The sequence below is a fragment of the Poecilia latipinna genome, unplaced genomic scaffold (assembly GCF_001443285.1).
Source record: "Poecilia latipinna isolate Pla-1442-1.1 unplaced genomic scaffold, P_latipinna-1.0 Scaffold776, whole genome shotgun sequence".
NCBI classification, from domain to species: domain Eukaryota; kingdom Metazoa; phylum Chordata; class Actinopteri; order Cyprinodontiformes; family Poeciliidae; genus Poecilia; species Poecilia latipinna.
In genome coordinates, this window is record NW_015113392.1 from 315,219 (window position 1) to 333,195 (window position 17,977).

Consider the following 17,977-nt stretch of genomic DNA (forward strand, 5'->3'; position numbering starts at 1 on the left):
TGTTTTTTCTTTTCTAAAGATAGCTATTTTGAATCAAAGAAGTGCTCACCATATTAAATCTAAGTTATTTTCATAATTAAATAAATTAACTTCTGCACTATTTAGTGCATCTTTAATGTTTTTTTAAATTAACATTTATGAATAAAATTAAGATTGAGAGATGATGATTGATGATTATTATTATTATTTTTACTATGATTTTATTTTACTCTGGGATTAATAAAGCATTTTTGAATTTGAGAGATTAAAAATTTCTTTTGCAAGAGAATTCCAGCACAGCGAAACATAAAGTTAATATCGTCATAAATAAATTGGATGAAAAAAACCTGCGTTAAGACATTTACAGACAGATAATTCCTTCTCAAAATAAGTAATAACACCCTTAAAAACACTTAGACATACTTGACTTAAATGTCTGCAACTGATTCCAAGAAGATGGAAAACATACAAGATCTCTTTACAAGTTCAGTTAGGACTTTGTGCACCGAAAGTAAAAGTAAAAAATAACAAAGAGAATATCTTTTGGCTTTCTGTACGTAGACCAGGAAATACAAAATGAAAGAAAAATCTCCTAGCATGGCTTTATAAATAAAAGTATGCCAAGACCATATATTAAACCGTATATTATGCACTAACTACCTTAGTGGATAATGTACACTAATGTGTAGAACCTTATAAAACTGTTATAAACTACAAAGCTTCATGATAAACAGCATCCAGCAAATATAGCATCTAATCCTGAAATAAAATCCCAACTTTACCCTCAGCTTCTTCACCAGCTTTTGAATGTGAAAAAGAGAAAAAAAATCACTCAGTTTATCTGTTACTCAATATACTTTTTAACAGCTAAATAAATGGCAAAAAATAACAGTAAACACAAATCTAGCTGTACAAACAGTAACATGTAATGTTGAAAGTTATTCTTATTAAGTGGCCATTTTGTCCAACACCTTAAATTGTTGCAAATTGAAACAGTTGTTTCTCGATGTTCCAGACATTTTGGTGTGAATGTAGTATTGCTTGGATTGGCAACACATAAAATGACAAAATGCTTTATATTAAAAAAAGATCTTAAATAAATTTGATCTCACATCACCCAGTCAATAGTAGCTCTTTAATTGGTGATATTATTTACTCTAAATGGTCTGCTTAGTGATAAAAACAATTAAAAGTTGCTGAAATTGGGTTTGAAGTTGAATCTATTTCTTGTAAACTGGTGGGGGTCCCCCCCCCCCCCCCCTTTATTCCACAGGTTACTTCTTACTTTTTTGTTTATTTTTACATATTATGTGAAATGAGGAATACATATTTTGATGTATATATTGTCAGGTCATTACCTGCTTCTAAAATATCATTAAAACTGCACACAAAAAGGGACAAAAAGTTAAATACTAGCTCTAAAATCATGTATGTTCAAGACAAGTGAAGCCCTGCAACTTGAAGATGCTGCTCATTTTTCTTACCATGACAGTGTTAGATAATTTTGTGAAATTCCTTGATTCAGATCTGCTGTTTTTCTGGTTGGACCAGTGCCGCACCTTTACGGGAAACTGATCTGTAAATGTTAGCTTTGGCTCGCTAAATGTCTGTAAATGCTGACAGGTTGTTGTGACCGTCTGACATGAAGGATACCTGATGATGTGCTACATGTGTTTTTTTTTCTTTTTAAAAAGACACACTATGTCTGGAAGGTCCCCTGGTAGACCTTCCAGACATTCTTTGCCTTTTTCATATTTGTATAACATGCTTAAGTACATAGATCTCATTGTTCATGGCTTTAGATGATGCGTCATGAATCCAACAATAACCAGAGCACCATGCATAGCAGTCACTGCAATGGACAGTGATCTAAGAGCCATTTTTTGTGTTTCTTGTGGATTTTTATTTCAATCTGTAAATAAAAATCTAGATTGATTTTTATTTCCAGAGAAAGACAGATTGTCAGACAAATCTGACAGCGATTAAAAAGGTTTATTGACATGCATGGATTAAAGTTCTATGGCGCTCAGGCCCCGGCTGAGGATATGGAGCTGCAAATTGCAATAAGCTCGGACGAGCATTCCCGATGCTGGTTAGGAATGTCATATCCCGGCGCCCGTACACCGGTGGTGGAGGTCGGTGAAGGATGGGTGCCTGAAGAGCCAGGAGAGTGAAGGTGGAGAAGGGGTGGAGGTGCCATGGATGGAGGTCCTTATCAGCGGGAGCTTGGTCGGTGATTGGCCGTGACGTGGCTTGGTCCGGCGTTGATAGATCGACAGCGATGAACGAGTCGCACCGATTGGATGATGCAGGTGAGGCTAGAGAGTCTTCCAGTTTGAATTTACGCTAAGGCTTCATGTTGTAAATTGACACAAACCATTGAAGTGGACACTACTGCATCATACAACACACTATCAACTACTGGCCATCCAGTGCAAGAGCAAGAACATTTTTGTTAAATCCAATATGGCAGACAGACAAAAAAGCAGGCTGACCGACCCAGTGCCTCCTTTTACTCTTGTAGGTAAAAAAAAAAATTAATATCGTGACATCAAGTAACCCCTAAAGACCAAAACTACTGATGTATTTTCCAAATAACAACTTTGTATTTGGAGAAAATTACAACTGATAACCTAGAAAAAAAAAATCTAGAATATCTTTTTTATTTTACAAATTTTCTTCCACCACCTTTTTTTTATGCCTCAAGATATATAAAAAACGCTTTGCAGAATTCTCCATCAGATCCAAGTCCGGAGTCTGAAAGAAAAATCCCAAAATAAGGATAAAAGGAAATATAAAAAATTTCTAAATCTAAATCTGGCAGGAGTGCAAATAAATTTCAGGATAAACTGCTTTGCGGGAAGCAGAAACAAAGGAAAAAATTTCCAAGAGTGCCAGAGTTATTTGCATTAAAGTTCAAAGTTGCCCAAGGCATTTACACAATTGGCAAAGTTCAGCACTGGAAAAAAAAGAGATTTGTTTAAGTAATCGCATGAGGGAGGGGATAGTTTGACAGGGAGTACTTAATGACTCACAGCCAGGAAAGAGTAAAATAGAAGGTGAGAGAAAATACAAGCAAACGAGATTAACAGAAAAAAACAGGTATGAGGGGACAGGCGTCGAAACTGCTGCTATTTTTGAACGTCTTCTTTTTGGCTAGCCTCCTGGTCCTTCCCTTCTGGTATTCGATGGAGAAAGGGTGAGTTAAACTTCTGTCTATGGGATGTAAACAAACATTCTGACATGTTCGGGGTCTCAGGTCTTCATATTAACCCTGTGTGTACAGAGGCACATTCCTGCTGCTGAGGTTTAAATAAGGTAGTGGTCAAAGCTGATATTGTTGAAAAAGAAAAAAATATAATTTATGTTTTTTTCATATGTATCTTTTTAACCTGTTCATGTTCACCAAGTAAATAAAAAAAGTATGGAAATAAATGACAAAAATGTCTCAATAAATGTCAACATTAAAGATAGATGTACTTCTACGTTTAACATTAAAGTGTTAGGTGTGTCTGCTTATCAGTTGAAGTTTACGTTTTTTCATTGTTTTTTGTATTATAATTTAGCCCACTGGCTCTTAGAAGATTATCATTACTTGATGCACATTTCTCCAAACTGAAATTGCATTTTTCTGCTTCATCCTGAAATTTCCTTATTTCTAGTTTCTACGTTTTTTTAGATGCCTTGCTACAAATTAAACAGATGAATCTGGGATAGTACTAACCAGAAACACAACTTCTTTCAACTGTGTATGAAGTGACAGTGCTGATTGTGATTTTTTGTTTTTGAGATGTTTTTTTTTTTTTTTTTTTTTTTGAAAAACTGCCACTGCATTTTTTTTCTTTTTGTAAGGACAAAAAAAAAGATATTTACTGGTGTGGTTAAAAAAATCAAAATCTTGTGATCCATGAGTGCTTTAAACTTGACAAATGGCAGGAATTGTAAACCCTACCGCAAAAGTCTCACAGATGAAAGAAAGGTTAAATATGAAGGTCAATTCCTCTTACTGCTTGTTTTGTAAAAAAAAAAAAAAAAAAAAACATTGTGCAAGGACAAAAACTGTCCTGTCATGATGCCTTAGGCTGCATTTCATGCTAAGTTGTTAACTTTTTGATTGTCAGCAGTAGAAACTCTGAAGAGCACAGAGCTTTCAGGCTGTCATTGAAGAGCGGTATTAAAGAAGGATTAAAACTGCAGGGCAAAAAAAGATAAATAGTAAATTAGTAAAAATAGGACCATTGATGCTGCAACAAAAAAAAAAAAGCCAGAAGCAGACTGAATATAAATAGATACAATTAACACAAATACATGCAAACATCTGACCACAAATGTTCACCTATTTATTTAGCAACACTGAATAAAACTTTTTAGTTACAAAGATAAATGGAAGTTCCAAGAGTTTGCTAAACTGTCAACTAATGCTACAAAATAATTATTTTTTTCCCTTAAAGACCTGCTCTTTACCTTGTAGCAAAAATAATGTCATATAAGCCCATTATTGCTGAATAAGAGAAAATTGCTTAGTTGCAACTGATCTGGTGGATTGATGCAGCAAACTGACACATAACAGAGTCGATTTAGAGAATATTAGCCACATCTGATTATGTCCAACTATTTTTTTTATCTTTAATTGAATTCCCACAAAGAGGAATACAGACTGGATGTTTATTTTTAGATTTTGTCCAAAACGGCTCCTGGTTTGAGCATTACTGTGCTAAAATTGCTCCAAGTGCTGTGATGGAGTTTTTGCACACTGTAGTCATCTAAACAGAGGAGTTTTTATGTCTGAAGTACATTCAGTAAATTAAAAAAAATTAAACTTTGTACCATTTGATGCATCCATCATAAAGGCGATAATAACGTTGGGACTATAAGCCGCTACTTTTTTCCTACACTTTGAACCATGCGGTTTAAAACCCGGTGCGACTTTTCTGTGGATTTTTCTTCAACCACCAGGGGGCTCTTTAACAGGAAGTGAATCATTGGAAGTCAAAATTGGAAATCAAAGAAGAACACGCTAATTCAAATAGTTATTCAATGACAGTGTCATTTTACAATCTATCTTTCTGCTGGTGTTTGAGTTTGTTTTGTTTGTGGGGGGGAAAAGGAGCTAAACAGGTATGATTACTGAAAAATTAATTCATGTTATTTTTTTCCCTTAAAGACTGACACAAGAATCACACACTGTTCAGTGCAAACATGAGTCTTTTCCTGCTTCTAGCTTGCAAGATTATTGGGTGTAAATGATGCAAAACCCCCTACTTTTCATTTGGACTTTGTCATATAATAAATTATCCTGTTTGGATGCAACCTTCAGAATTAGAGTTCTAGTACAAGAAGAATTTATTGCATCATTCCCTTTACAAAGTGAATGACTGTTAAGGAATATGCAGAATTTCTACTCCATATAATTCTTCAGTGTTTTATGCTAGTAGAAGTTGATGTTTGCAACTTTTAAAGCAGATTTGAGGATGGGAATCACTCATAAAGGCTGGATGTTATCTATAAAGATACTATGCAGCATGTGACGTCTTTATGGTGCATCAGATGAAATATTACTGAATGTTTCATAGTTCTGGTAACGCCAAAGGATGATTCATGTGTGACGCACGTGTTAGTGATATAAGTTTATGCAATCCACTCACACTGAATAAAGCAAAACTGTTATTAAAAATATATTTTCTTCTCAACACCCTGTTTTTCTCTCGCCACAGATTGGAGAAACCTCGCCGCAATCTACTGCAAAGCACCGATTCATATAGCCTCTCCAGGTCAGAATGAGCAGTCGCTGCTTTTCGTGTCATTTCTGTGTTAATTCAATTAATAGATGATCAATCTACATCAGCAGCACTCATTTCTGGATGTGCTCTTGTGTTTCAGGGAGAGTTCAAATCAGTTCATAGATTTCTGCTCTCAAGTCTCACAAACGGAAGAACCCGACGATGAACAACTGAGGTATAAACTCAGTTCTTTCTTACAAAACTAAAACTTCCTAAATCAAAATGTGATCTTATCAAATGCAGTAAGCACTTTCAAAACTCACCAGGGTCACCTGCAGTGGAAAGTTTCGTCTGTCGTGTCTTGCTGTCTTGGGCAACTCTACATTGTAAAAGCTCACCTGTGACTTAAACTCATAAATACTTTATAAATCAGGAAACACAGATTAACTGAATTAACTGAAATGTGTAATTATTTAAATGCTAAATACACAGAACCAGAGTGAAGAAGTTTGTTAAAAACAAAAAAAGATGCATATCAGTTTCATCGACACAAAGCAAATAGCAATGACACACTTTTTTGTTGTCAGACAGCAAAAAAAAAGTCCCCATATAATAATACAATGATGCATTTTATTTATTACTTGTACCAGAAAAAATAAAGCAAAAGCCAAGTGCTTCTATAGTGAAATGAGCCATTTTGATTGTGTGGAGGAAATCTGTGTGACGAGCAGCTTCTTTCATTTCAGGAGGAATTTTTACAGATTCATACGGCAGATGGAAAGATAAGTTATTGTATTCAGTCCTTGCAGTCATGGTGAACTTGCAAACCATGTGGGTGTTATGTTAGCGTGTTTAAACTGTGGTAAAGATCCAAGCGAAAAATATGCCTCATAAACCCACAGAGCAGTTTCTCAACGTCAGGGATGGGTTAGCTTGGAATGAAGTTTGACAATATTTCGGAAAAGCCAACAGGAAATTTTACAAAGCAATAAAATAGTAACTGAAAAGAACTCATTTAAAACAAAGTTGATGAATTATATCACCATGAAATAAATTAAACATTTGTTGCTGTTGTTTGAATTAACTAATCTGTTCAGTCTGTAAAAAATAATGGAAGCGGTATTGTTTTTGTTGCCATGCTCTGAGTTATGTTATCAATCACTGATCATCTGTCTTATCAATTACAGTTTTATTTTCAGTGGATAAAAATCATAAAACAAACAAAAAAACTGCAGCAGGTTGTCAGGTAGAGGTTTTGAATCCAACTGAGATTGTCCCCATTTATGCATCAAAACGTATGCTCAAAGGATTAATTCAGATTTTTCTGGCATTCTTCTGCACCTGCTCTTTACCTTGTAGCAAAAATAATGTCATATAAGCCCATTATTGCTGAATAAGAGAAAATTGCTTAGTTGCAACTGATCTGGTGGATTGATGCAGCAAACTGACACATAACAGAGTCAATTTAAAGAATATTAGCCACATCTGATTATGTCCAACTATTTTTTTTTATCTTTAATTGAATTCCCACAAAGAGGAATACAGACTGGATGTTTATTTTTAGATTTTGTCCAAAACGGCTCCTGGTTTGAACATTACTGTGCTAAAATTGCTCCAAGTGCTGTGATGGAGTTTTTGCACACTGTAGTCATCTAAACAGAGGAGTTTTTATGTCTGAAGTACATTCAGTAAATTAAAAAAAATTAAACTTTGTACCATTTGATGCATCCATCATAAAGGCGATAATAACGTTGGGACTATAAGCCGCTACTTTTTTCCTACACTTTGAACCATGCGGTTTAAAGCCCGGTGCGGCTTTTCTGTGGATTTTTCTTCAACCACCAGGGGGCTCTTTAACAGGAAGTGAATCATTGGAAGTCAAAATTGGAAATCAAAGAAGAATGCGCTAATTCAAATAGTTATTCAATTTTTAAAGAAAACTAAATTATTTCATGACATTTGATTATAGTAGGTGTGTTTGTGAATGCGTGTATGATATAGATGGGTAGAATACAAAGTTATGTATAAGTATGTATATTTGTATATATGTGTGTACATTTTTTTATATGCATAGGTAGAATATATTTATTTATTTATTTATTTATTTATTTATTTATTTATTTATTTATTGTTATTTATTTATTTATTTAGGTAGGATAGATAGATAGATAGATAGATAGATAGATAGATAGATAGATAGATAGATCAAATCACACTCCATACCAGTAAGTGGCGGTAATGCTACTAACATTTTGTTGCAAACCGCCAGTAAAATCAAGAAGAAGAAGAAGAAAGTGCTAATTTTCATTTAAAACAACCACATGCTAGCAGCAGGCACGACGGAGAAATTTCTTCAAACTCATATGATGCAGCTTTTAATTTGAGGGCTATCGATCTGGCAGAACAGGAAATAGAGCCGCTGCACATAAGCTCGGCGAGAACGAACCCAGGGTTCGGTTTTGGAGACGGAGGGCTGCATCCTTAATAAATCCAGCAGGTTTATTAGGACGCAGCCCTCAGCTGGGTTCTTATGGAAAACCGAGAGCGGCGTAGATACCAGCAGCTTATAGCCTGGTGCGGCTTATATATGTACGTCTCCAGTTTTTTTTTTTTTTTCTCAAGAAATTTGTACCTGCGGCTTATAGCATGGTGCACGGAAAAAAACGGTCATTTGCCGAAGAAACGAAAGCATTTCAACTCTAATCCTCCCTACCGAGTCTCACGGAAAGGCATTCTGCCCTCCATTTTCTGAATAACTTCTACACACGCTTTGAATCCTTAAACTCTTGGCAATGCATTGCACTGCATCTAAAGATGCCAAAGGGATAATGCAGAGGATTACCTCGAGAAACCAGCAGTAACGGCTGGATAGGATCCAAGAGCAATGACTTTTCAAATCTAAAGGGCTGTCAGACATGTTTCAGCTGTGTCGTCCCTGGCACCTGTCTGTTGTAGAAGTCCAACAATGTACTGCACCTACGTAATTCGGCTTTTTCACCTCATGGCCCTTGACCTGCGTGTCAAACTGCTCTTGCTAAATTTTAGCTACAATCTAAAAACAATCACATAACATTGTTTTAGCTGAGGCCTTTTGATACTGATACTGATACTGTGCTGTTTGCAGATGATACTGCCATTTTTATTTCTTTGAGTCTATGCAAAACATAGAGAAAATTTAAAACCTGGATGCTGAATAAAAAAAAACTATTTGTTACGTCTGGATTCCTGAATCCAAATGTAGATAAAAGGAGATTTTTTTTTTCATGCAAGTTTACAGATCTTGACACATTTTTTCTCCAGTGAGCCCATCAAAGAAGAACCTGAAAAAACGGATGACAAGAAACAAGAAGCTAAGCCATGTAAAGGCTGCAGGTGAGAACAGTGTCACAATATTTAAAAAAATATATATATGCAAAGACATAAGTACTGCAGCTTTAAAGAGGATTCATTTTTGGAGGTACATGTTATAAGTGCATGACTGTACATGTAAATCAGAGACCAGCAGCGATGAAGCAAGTTTACAGATTTTGACACTTTATTTTTTCCCAGCAAAGGCAAATCTGGGAAAATAGCTAAGAAGCAAGCTGCCAAGCTACGTAAACAGTATGAAGACTGCAGGTGAGAAGAAAATGTCACAGTTTTTCCTTTAGATCAGTGATTCTCAATTTTTTTTAGGTGCAATCGCCCACTTAGAGGAAAAAACATTTACGGTCCCTCCTGCCTCAACAAAGCTCAGGAAAATGCTTAATTTAGTTTTTAAAAAAGAACAATATTCATAGTTAGACTGCTTTGTTACCCTAGCTACAATCTGATGCTTAATTTATTTTAATCTTTAAGTTTGAGCTCTGTTTGTTCACAAATACAATTTAGTTAACTGCAATTATAATTGATTGCTTCATAGGTTGGCTAATTAAACTACCCCCCTCTCTCAGATCTGTTCGAAGTGCTGATGTTTTTAGCAACAAAAGGGGCCCGTAAATCAGACTCTGCTCCAGGCCTCATACAGCCTTGGACCGGTTGTGCATGATGAGTTAATCTGCTGCACTGTGCAGAGATGCTCAACAAACGGGAGATTTAATTCAATGTTGCTAATGTGGCTTTAGTAGCTCTTTCATTTCGTGTCTGTTGAGTTTTTAATAAGCATCACAGAAACTACTCTGGTTGGTCGAGTTTATGGGACGAGTTTCTCAGATCTCCCTGCGTCCATGCACATTCACTCTGTCTGACTAAGTGGAAGCATTTGATACAGTTTGATGCATTTTGTAACCGGAAAAATAATACTAAAAATAATATAATATAAAATCAGCGCGATGCTGATGTTACAGACAGGAGAGCGCAAAAGCTCCTCACCAGGCTGAACCTGCATGATCAGGTTAGCGCTAGTTCGTTAACTAATACAAACTAGCGTATGTTGAGATGGAAAAGCCGCACAAAATTCTTTGTTCACAAATATAAATCATTCTCACCACTCGCTCAACGCACCTCCGAAAGCGCGACTACAAGTTATTCCTGCAGTTCACATAGACCTAATCAGAGTGGTGTTTAAAGTCCTACCTTGATCAAAAACTCTGGAAAGAATCATAATTCCTCACAGGAGGTTGATGTAAATATCCATACAGGTCAGCCTGTGTCCAGTTTGAGTGAAAGGAGGCGCGCGGGATCCGTGCTGAGGTAAACTTAATCCAGCTGCTGCAGCGCGCGAGGCATCGCGCAGAGGCACCAGCAGTGCGATTGGTCCGACTTTAAATGCATAAAGTATAAACCTGCCCCGCCAGTGAAGCGCTCAGAGCAACAGAGACGTTTGCAATCTGGCTTAAAAAAGAAGAAAAAAAAGAACTTTTTTTAAAAAATTATTATTATTTTCCTCAAAGCATAAACAAAAAAAGGCTTAGCCTGGCAGTGGCGCTAGTAAAGGATGGCGGGCCGCCAGGCCTATAATACACCGGGGGAAACCCTGCAATCTAAATATCAGAAACGCACAAAAATGTCTTTAGCATTAAATTATGTTTGTAGAAATAAAAAAAAATCTGCCAGGTAATATCAAATCATGCGCAAGAAGTCCGAAATGTCTTCGTTTGTGTCCTCGTGTCTCTTTTCCATGGAAACACTCGTAGCGTCTCCACTGAAATGCTTATTTCTGAAAAGCAGAAGCGGTTGCAACATTTAATTAAAAAAACAAAAAATGCAGCCATAACAGAGTCAAGCCCGGGAGACATAGATAAACGGACTGGTTTCTCAGCGTCAGGGAACAAATAGCTTGGAATGAAGTTTGGCAATATTTCATAGAAGATAACAGGAAATTTTACAAAGCTCTAAAATTGTGACTGAAAGAGATAAAACAAAAGCCAGGTGGTCATATAATGAAATGAGCCATTTTGATTGTGTGGAGGAAATGAAACATGCTGAAAATATGCCATGATGAGCAGCTTCTTTTATTTCAGGAGGGATTTTTCCAGATTCATACAGTGGATGGAAAGGTCCTCGCAGTCATGGGAAACAAGCAAAACATGAGGGCGTTATATGAGCGTGTTACCTCCTGCATTTACGTTTCTGCAGAAAAATGCGCTAAAGATCCAAATGACAGATATGCCTCGTCAGTCACGGATTGTCTGTGTTGTCTATTACAGTTTGTTTTTCCAGTGGCTAAAAAAACAAACAAAACAAAAAGTCATAAAGTAGAAGTGCTTTGTCAGTAACTATATTTAAAACATTGAAAAGAAAACTCAAGAAATATTGATAAAAGAAAATACTTTGTATTACTGTTGTCCGTATATTTGTAAAAATAAAGAAAAAAAAAGTCTGCCAGGTAATATCAAATCTTGCGCAAGAAGTTCAAAATGTCTTTTGAACTTTTGAACTTTCCTGCTATACTGGAAACCCTTATTCCTGTATAGCAGAAACGGGTTCGGGTTGCAAAACTTGCGAAAATGAAAACAAAAATAAAAAAAGACAAACCTCAAGAAACCTTTGAGAATCACAGCCATAGTGAAGTCCTTGCTTTTGCCGAAACAGAACCATGTACGCCACAGTTTCCTGATCTTTTTGTGCTTCTGCTTTTGCAAATCCAGGAAGAACATAAATGAAATGCTAAAGCCTTACTCCAAACCGTGGAAGAGACAGGAGGAAAAACACGTAGAATTAAGGTATGAATATCAGCTCAATTTTAATCTCGTTCCCATCAGCTTGCTGCTTGAACGCTAAACAGCATTCCGAAACATTTCAAACTGTTCATAGAAAAGATTTTATCAGGCCTGTCATCCCACGCAGGTATCAGTCAGCTTTAATTTGATGGCGTATTTTAAGTTAGCAGCAGCCACAGTATTTTAGGCTAGCATGTTTGAGATTTAGTTGAGTTTTGGTCACCTCTAGATTAGCAGATTTAGTCTCGTTTCAGATTAAGTCTTACTATGTGTCAGTCGTTTTAGTTGTCCAACACTGTGATACTTATGCTTTCTGTCTTTCCTCTGTACGGTAAAACACTTTGGATTGCTATGTGTGTGATAATCCTAAATAAATACACTTGCCTTTCTTGCCTGCCTTGCTGTCAATTGTTTATCCTGCTCTACTTCATATATTGACTCTTGAATTGAATGGAGTTATCTTTTTTTATCACACTGACTGACTTTTTGAAATTAAGTCTTTATTGAGGGATTACTGATATGTCGTTTCATGCCAATAATTAAAAAGACTTAACTTCTTCATTTAATAGAGAGAGCATGCTTTCAATGCTATTGTACTGTCACACCTTGAAGTACTCTTCTTCTGCTAACTGCTGAATAAATAAAAGCCCTTGTGTTTTTTTTCAGAGCTCAGCTGAACTTAAAGGTCAGAGGTTATGAAAAGGCCATCATTACTCAGAAGAACACTCTGGTGGGATCAGTGCTTGCTACAGATGGAGATAAAAAGAGGGTTTTTGAGGTGAAATCGGAGCATTTTGACACATTTTTGAAGGTAAGTTGTTTTATGTTTTACATGTTTCCTGTTTCATTATTGTTTGTTACCAATTTATTAGTTATTTATTTTAGACATAGGACTTGCTAACATGATGCTTCACTTTCAAATGCACTTAACCCATAAATATATTTTGTTCTTTTCCTTTTTGGCAATTATTCTTAAATTATTTTAAGGAAAACACATCTGTGTGATTTGCAGCAGAACTTATGCGTGTTACCACCATGAAAAAAAAAAGGCCAAATCTTTTCTGCCAGTTCCAAACAGCTTTTGGTTATTGATTGGCTGTTGATCAGTGAAGATGATCTTGGTGCAGAGAGGTCTTCCTACGGCAGGCAAAAATATATAAAATATTAAAGCTATTCTTTATGACTCATAAAACAAAAATTCAATGATTTAAACAGGAATTTACGTGATGGGGATATAAATTTGAATGGGATCATTTAAAAAAGACAATTATATCTAAATATGTACATCTGCCTTAAACTGTAAACTGTTTACCAGAGCATAAAAACAACTCAGATTAATGTGTCGCCCATTGATGTTTTCCTAAAATCTGATAGTTACTTTTGCGGATTAGTCAAAGGAACAAGATATATCACTGATTCCTATAAATATATCTGAATATAAGTTATTTGCATGTTTTTAATTGTTAAAACTATGAAAAATCTTTTGTTTATCATATTTATTTTAATAGTTTTGTTGGTAATTTCAGGAGTCTCCTTTTGCAAATAAAACCTACGGCTCTTGTGCTGTTGTTGGGAATGCTGGGATCCTGGCAAACAGCAGCTGTGGAAAAAGTATTGATTCAGCCGAGTTTGTCATCAGGTCAGTAGGCTGTCTAAGTATCAGAAGTTAAAATTATTTAAGAATCCTGTTTAACGAAAAATAATGTCTGCTACTGTTTTTTAGGTGCAACCTTGCGCCTTTAAAAAATGGATACGAGAAACATGTTGGGGTCAAGACGGACCTCGTGTCAGCAAACCCGAGCATACTTTTACAAAAGTGAGATAATGTATACATTTTTCTCAGCTTAAGTAATATCATCTAGCTTGTTTTTTATTATCAATTTTGTATTTGCAGGTATGACTCTCTTTTAGGAAGTCGACGGAAGTTTATGGAGAAACTGTGCCAATATAGAAGCTCCATGATTCTACTTCCTGCATTTTCCTATGTCAAAAACATAGTTCTCTGCATGCGGGCTTTCCACACTATTCAAGACTTTGGGAGCCCCATGCAACCAATCTACTTCAATCCAGAGTACTTAAAGGATCTTGACACGTTCTGGCGCTCTCAAGGATGGGAGGCTGTGCGTCTCAGCTCTGGCATGATCCTGACAAGCCTGGCGCTGGAACTGTGTGACACCGTCGACCTGTACGGCTTCTGGCCGTTTGGTCTTCACCCGCAGACCTTCAAGGAGCTGACCCACCATTATTACGATGACGTGAGAGGAAAGAGTGGATTCCATGCCATGCCGGAGGAGTTTAAGCTCCTGTTGCAGCTACATAGTGAGGGTATACTTAGGCTCCACCTTGGTGACTGTGAATCCAAAGGAGAGTAGTCCAACATACAGGAAAGAAAGCATAGTGCTGCGTGTGTAGGTATGCGTGTGTTTGCATGTGCAGGTGTGGTTCTGTATTAAGCAGAGGCCTGCGCAAGCCCCTCCTCCTGCCACCCAACACAAAACAAAATGGAGGAAATTATTTATATTCTGTTCTGGGATAAATGCACAGCAGTCCAGAAACAACAAGTTGTCAGTAGGTTGTGCAAACTGTCTGTTGGAATGCCTCTCTCCCTTTTGATGCTGCACTGGGCAAGTGCCTATTGACCCTTTGCAACCACTTAATCATTCTAGGCGCCATGACAAACGTCGGAAGTGAGGGACGGGAGTATTTTACAAAGCAACTGAAATTGTTTTCCAAAGTTATTTTTGCCAGTTTATTCATGGCTTCTACTTGTTCGAGTCGAGCTAATTTGTCTGTGAACACAACACTGGAGCTCATAGACGGGGGTATTTATAAAAGTTTGAAACAGCTAGCTTAGAAACCAGTCCATACCTTCTCCCTCCTGAGGTGTTGATCAAATTACCGACTTTACCTAAATTCACACCACATGATTTATGTCACTATGTCATAAATGGCGCTTCCCCTAAACCGAGGCAGGATTAAAAACATACAAAAGACGAGATGCTAACCAGTTTGTTGCATACATGCTAGGCTACATGATGGTGCGGCATTGTTTCCATGGTTACTAAAGGTTAGACGTGTACCTTCCCCATAATGCGATATTTGATATCTTTCTAATCATACTTACTTGTAAAGTAAGTATGATTACTTAAGTAATCATACTTTTACAAAGCGAATGCTTTTTACAAATCCGCCATTACACCGAGGTATAATGGCGTCAGTCAGTATTATGTCACTGACTGACATAATACTGTCAGTCAATATGACTGACAGTATTATGACTGACAGTCATAATAAAGTATTCCTTATGACTTACAAGGTCATAAGTCATCCTTATGACCGTATCTTTCTTCCTTAAAAGTTACACGATAAAATCACAGGTTTATGATGGCAGAGTGGGCGGAGTTTCGAAGATAGTGACGTCACGTGTAGAGGGCTAGTATTGACAATGTCAACAATCAACCATAATTGACAAAGCAAATTTGAAGTATTTGTTTGAAAAAAAAAAAAAGACTACATTCTAATTTGCAGGGCATTCCTCAGTCTGTATTTTTTTAGAGGTTTTGAGGATTTTCACTTGTCTTTTTTGGAGGGGGTTGTTATTCTTTTATAATTACTTGCATGGTGGGATCTGTAGTTTGCAGTTTTTTACACTTGATGTTTGATTCAAACTGTTTTAAAATGTGGTTACTGATTGATGTAAAATATACTTTTTATACATAGTGTATAAAAAGTATTTTTATATAAAGTCATCCTTATTTTACACAGTAAAAATAAGAGGCAAATTGATTAAAAATCATTGGAAATCTGACTGCATATAGACTGCATATAATATGAACACATGAATTTTGCACTGTGTGAATGTTGTTGTTCAGAGTGTTTACACTTGTTACATTTAATCCTGAAGTAATTCTTGAATGATATTAGTACTGCAACCACTGCTGTTAACAGTTTATATCATAGCATTGACTTCTCTTATGAAAATAATAACCTTGACGTTATAGATGCCTGGCTCACTGAGAGTCGGTTGTAGACTAATGTGAAAAGCATTCTGAAAGAGGAAATATGAAGTGAACAAAATATTTATTATGAATCTGAATATTTCTGCTAGGAAAATGGAAGGAATGTTTTTTTCATATTCATCGTTGTTCTGAAACCTTTAAGTGTCCAAGGGCACTAAGATTTAATACAAGATGTAGCTTTTTTTATGCAAGTGAAGTATTTATAGAGTTCTCCAGGGTACAGGTCATAAGGAATGTTGTGGGATAGATTCATATATTAAAGTATTTTTTTCTAAATAATCACATTTTCTTACTTTTGATTAACATTTTATACAGTTCCTTACAAAAGTGATTGCACCCTTTGATTCTTTCACATTTTGTCACTTTACATCTATAAATCTAAATGATCTGTTGGGATTTTCAGTACAATAAGGTAAAGAGTAACTATGAAAGGGGTTTTCAAATTGTTTTCCAAATAAAAATATAATAAATGCCTGTATTTGCATTTATCTAATTAGTAAACAGAGTCCACCTGTAGGTAATTTCTTCTCAGGTGTCCAGTGAAAACCTCAGAAGGAACAAACGGCATCATGAAGACCAAATGAACCCAGCGGAGACGGAGGAAGGTCTGGAGACGTTTACATAGAAATAAAAATATCCTTCACTGTCCCATCACTTGGGAAATCCAGGTGTGCTAGCAACAAATTAAAGCATGTAGGTTCACACAAAGGTACAAAAATATAAGAACAAAAAACAAGAAATAACATACATAAATAAGAAAGAAATACTGTAGATATTACAGGCATATCCTGGAAAAAAAGTCTTAAGGTTTCAATACATTACCAATTAATGTGTGGTGGTTTAGTAAGGTAATACATAAACAGTTAACTAGATAAAGACCCATCTGTTCTGAAATGCATTTAACTTTAAGTACTATGCAAAATAAAAGCATTTTGAAATATTTTTATTGTGTCTTTGAACATTTTGTTGGACAATCTTTGTATTTTTTCTCTCTCTTTGTCTGGGACCATTTTCACCTCGCTGTTAAAGGTTCACCCACCAAAAGGACAAAACAAACAGAGATGCAGTGAAACAGTTTGAATCAAAGCACATTCGTGTATTAAAACGGCCCACTCAAATCCAGTTAAAAAGCATTTACAAGGCTTGGGAGCTTGTAGATTCTCTCCATCCACTCAGGAGCTGTAGAAATTTCACATTCACAGTTCTCAGGTTTTTGTTTGTTAAGCTTCTTGTAAGAGAAAAGAGGTAAGAGGTAAGATAAAGTTTTATGATTTATAAAGGTGGAATTTTTCCTGACTCTCACCAAACATAAAATAAATGGACTTTTAAGACACAACAGTGTGTCCAACAATAAAGAAATCTGGACCAACAGTGAATAATAATTTGTAGATTTTTTTTTTTTTTCTAAAATTGCTTCTGATCTCTTGTGTTTTATCCCACTAGACAACGTAGCAAAAAAGACTTGGGTAGTTTTGTTTTTTATTACCCTGTTTTTTTAATAGTAGACTGTGGAGCTGGCCTGAAAACACGATGAGCATACGGTCAATGGATTCTGCCAATTAGGCCATTCATTAGAGGACTGTGTTTATATTTTTAAAGAATACATCCCGGCATCACGAGATGCCAGCTTACACTCTTTTGTGCCAGTGACCTCCTCTTTGTACATCCGGCTGCAGCACTTTAGTCATTCCCGGTGGCGAGTTTCTTTGAGCTTTTACCATTTCAGAGAAACAAAAATGTGCGTTCCATTTCTATTTTTATTTTTTGTGACATACATTCTTAAGCAAGCTTAGCTGTAAGGTCACTGATGAGAAGAAATGCTGAACCAAATTGAAAACTGATGTGTTGATGGTTAAAAGAAGCTAGTTCAGTTCAGAACATCAGAAAGTAATCTGACCTTGAAAAGCATTAATGTGGTCGTAACAAGTCGTAACAAGTTGAAGTTCATCTGCCAATGATGTGGGAAACAAAATTACATGATTAACAAACTAAAGTGGCATCACTTGGTCTTCTAAGTCAAGGCTCCATTAACATGACATTAACTTCTACATTAACTACATTAACTTCACAGACAGGAATCCAAATGTCAAGGCTAGCGAGTGAATGAAATTAACTGAAA

At 36.1% G+C, this 17,977-nt stretch overlaps 1 protein-coding gene across 2 annotated transcripts; it reads left to right on the plus strand.

Annotated features, from left to right (window-relative positions):
- Nucleotides 1–2,848: 2,848 nt before the first annotated feature.
- LOC106955906 (alpha-2,8-sialyltransferase 8F-like) lies at nt 2,849–14,966 on the plus strand. 2 transcript variants are annotated; one of them, XM_015046351.1, is made up of 10 exons: nt 2,849–3,178; nt 5,694–5,750; nt 5,860–5,934; nt 9,000–9,071; nt 9,249–9,317; nt 11,768–11,842; nt 12,506–12,650; nt 13,366–13,478; nt 13,563–13,655; nt 13,734–14,966. In XM_015046351.1, the coding sequence occupies exons 1-10, from the start codon at nt 3,084–3,086 to the stop codon at nt 14,209–14,211; spliced, it is 1,272 nt and encodes a 423-aa protein (XP_014901837.1). In that variant the 5' UTR covers nt 2,849–3,083; the 3' UTR covers nt 14,212–14,966. The 2 variants fall into 2 exon arrangements, with proteins under 2 accessions (XP_014901837.1, XP_014901836.1); XM_015046350.1 differs by lacking the exon at nt 2,849–3,178 and having other exon boundaries at nt 5,179–5,750.
- The last annotated feature ends 3,011 nt before the right edge of the window (nt 14,967–17,977 follow it).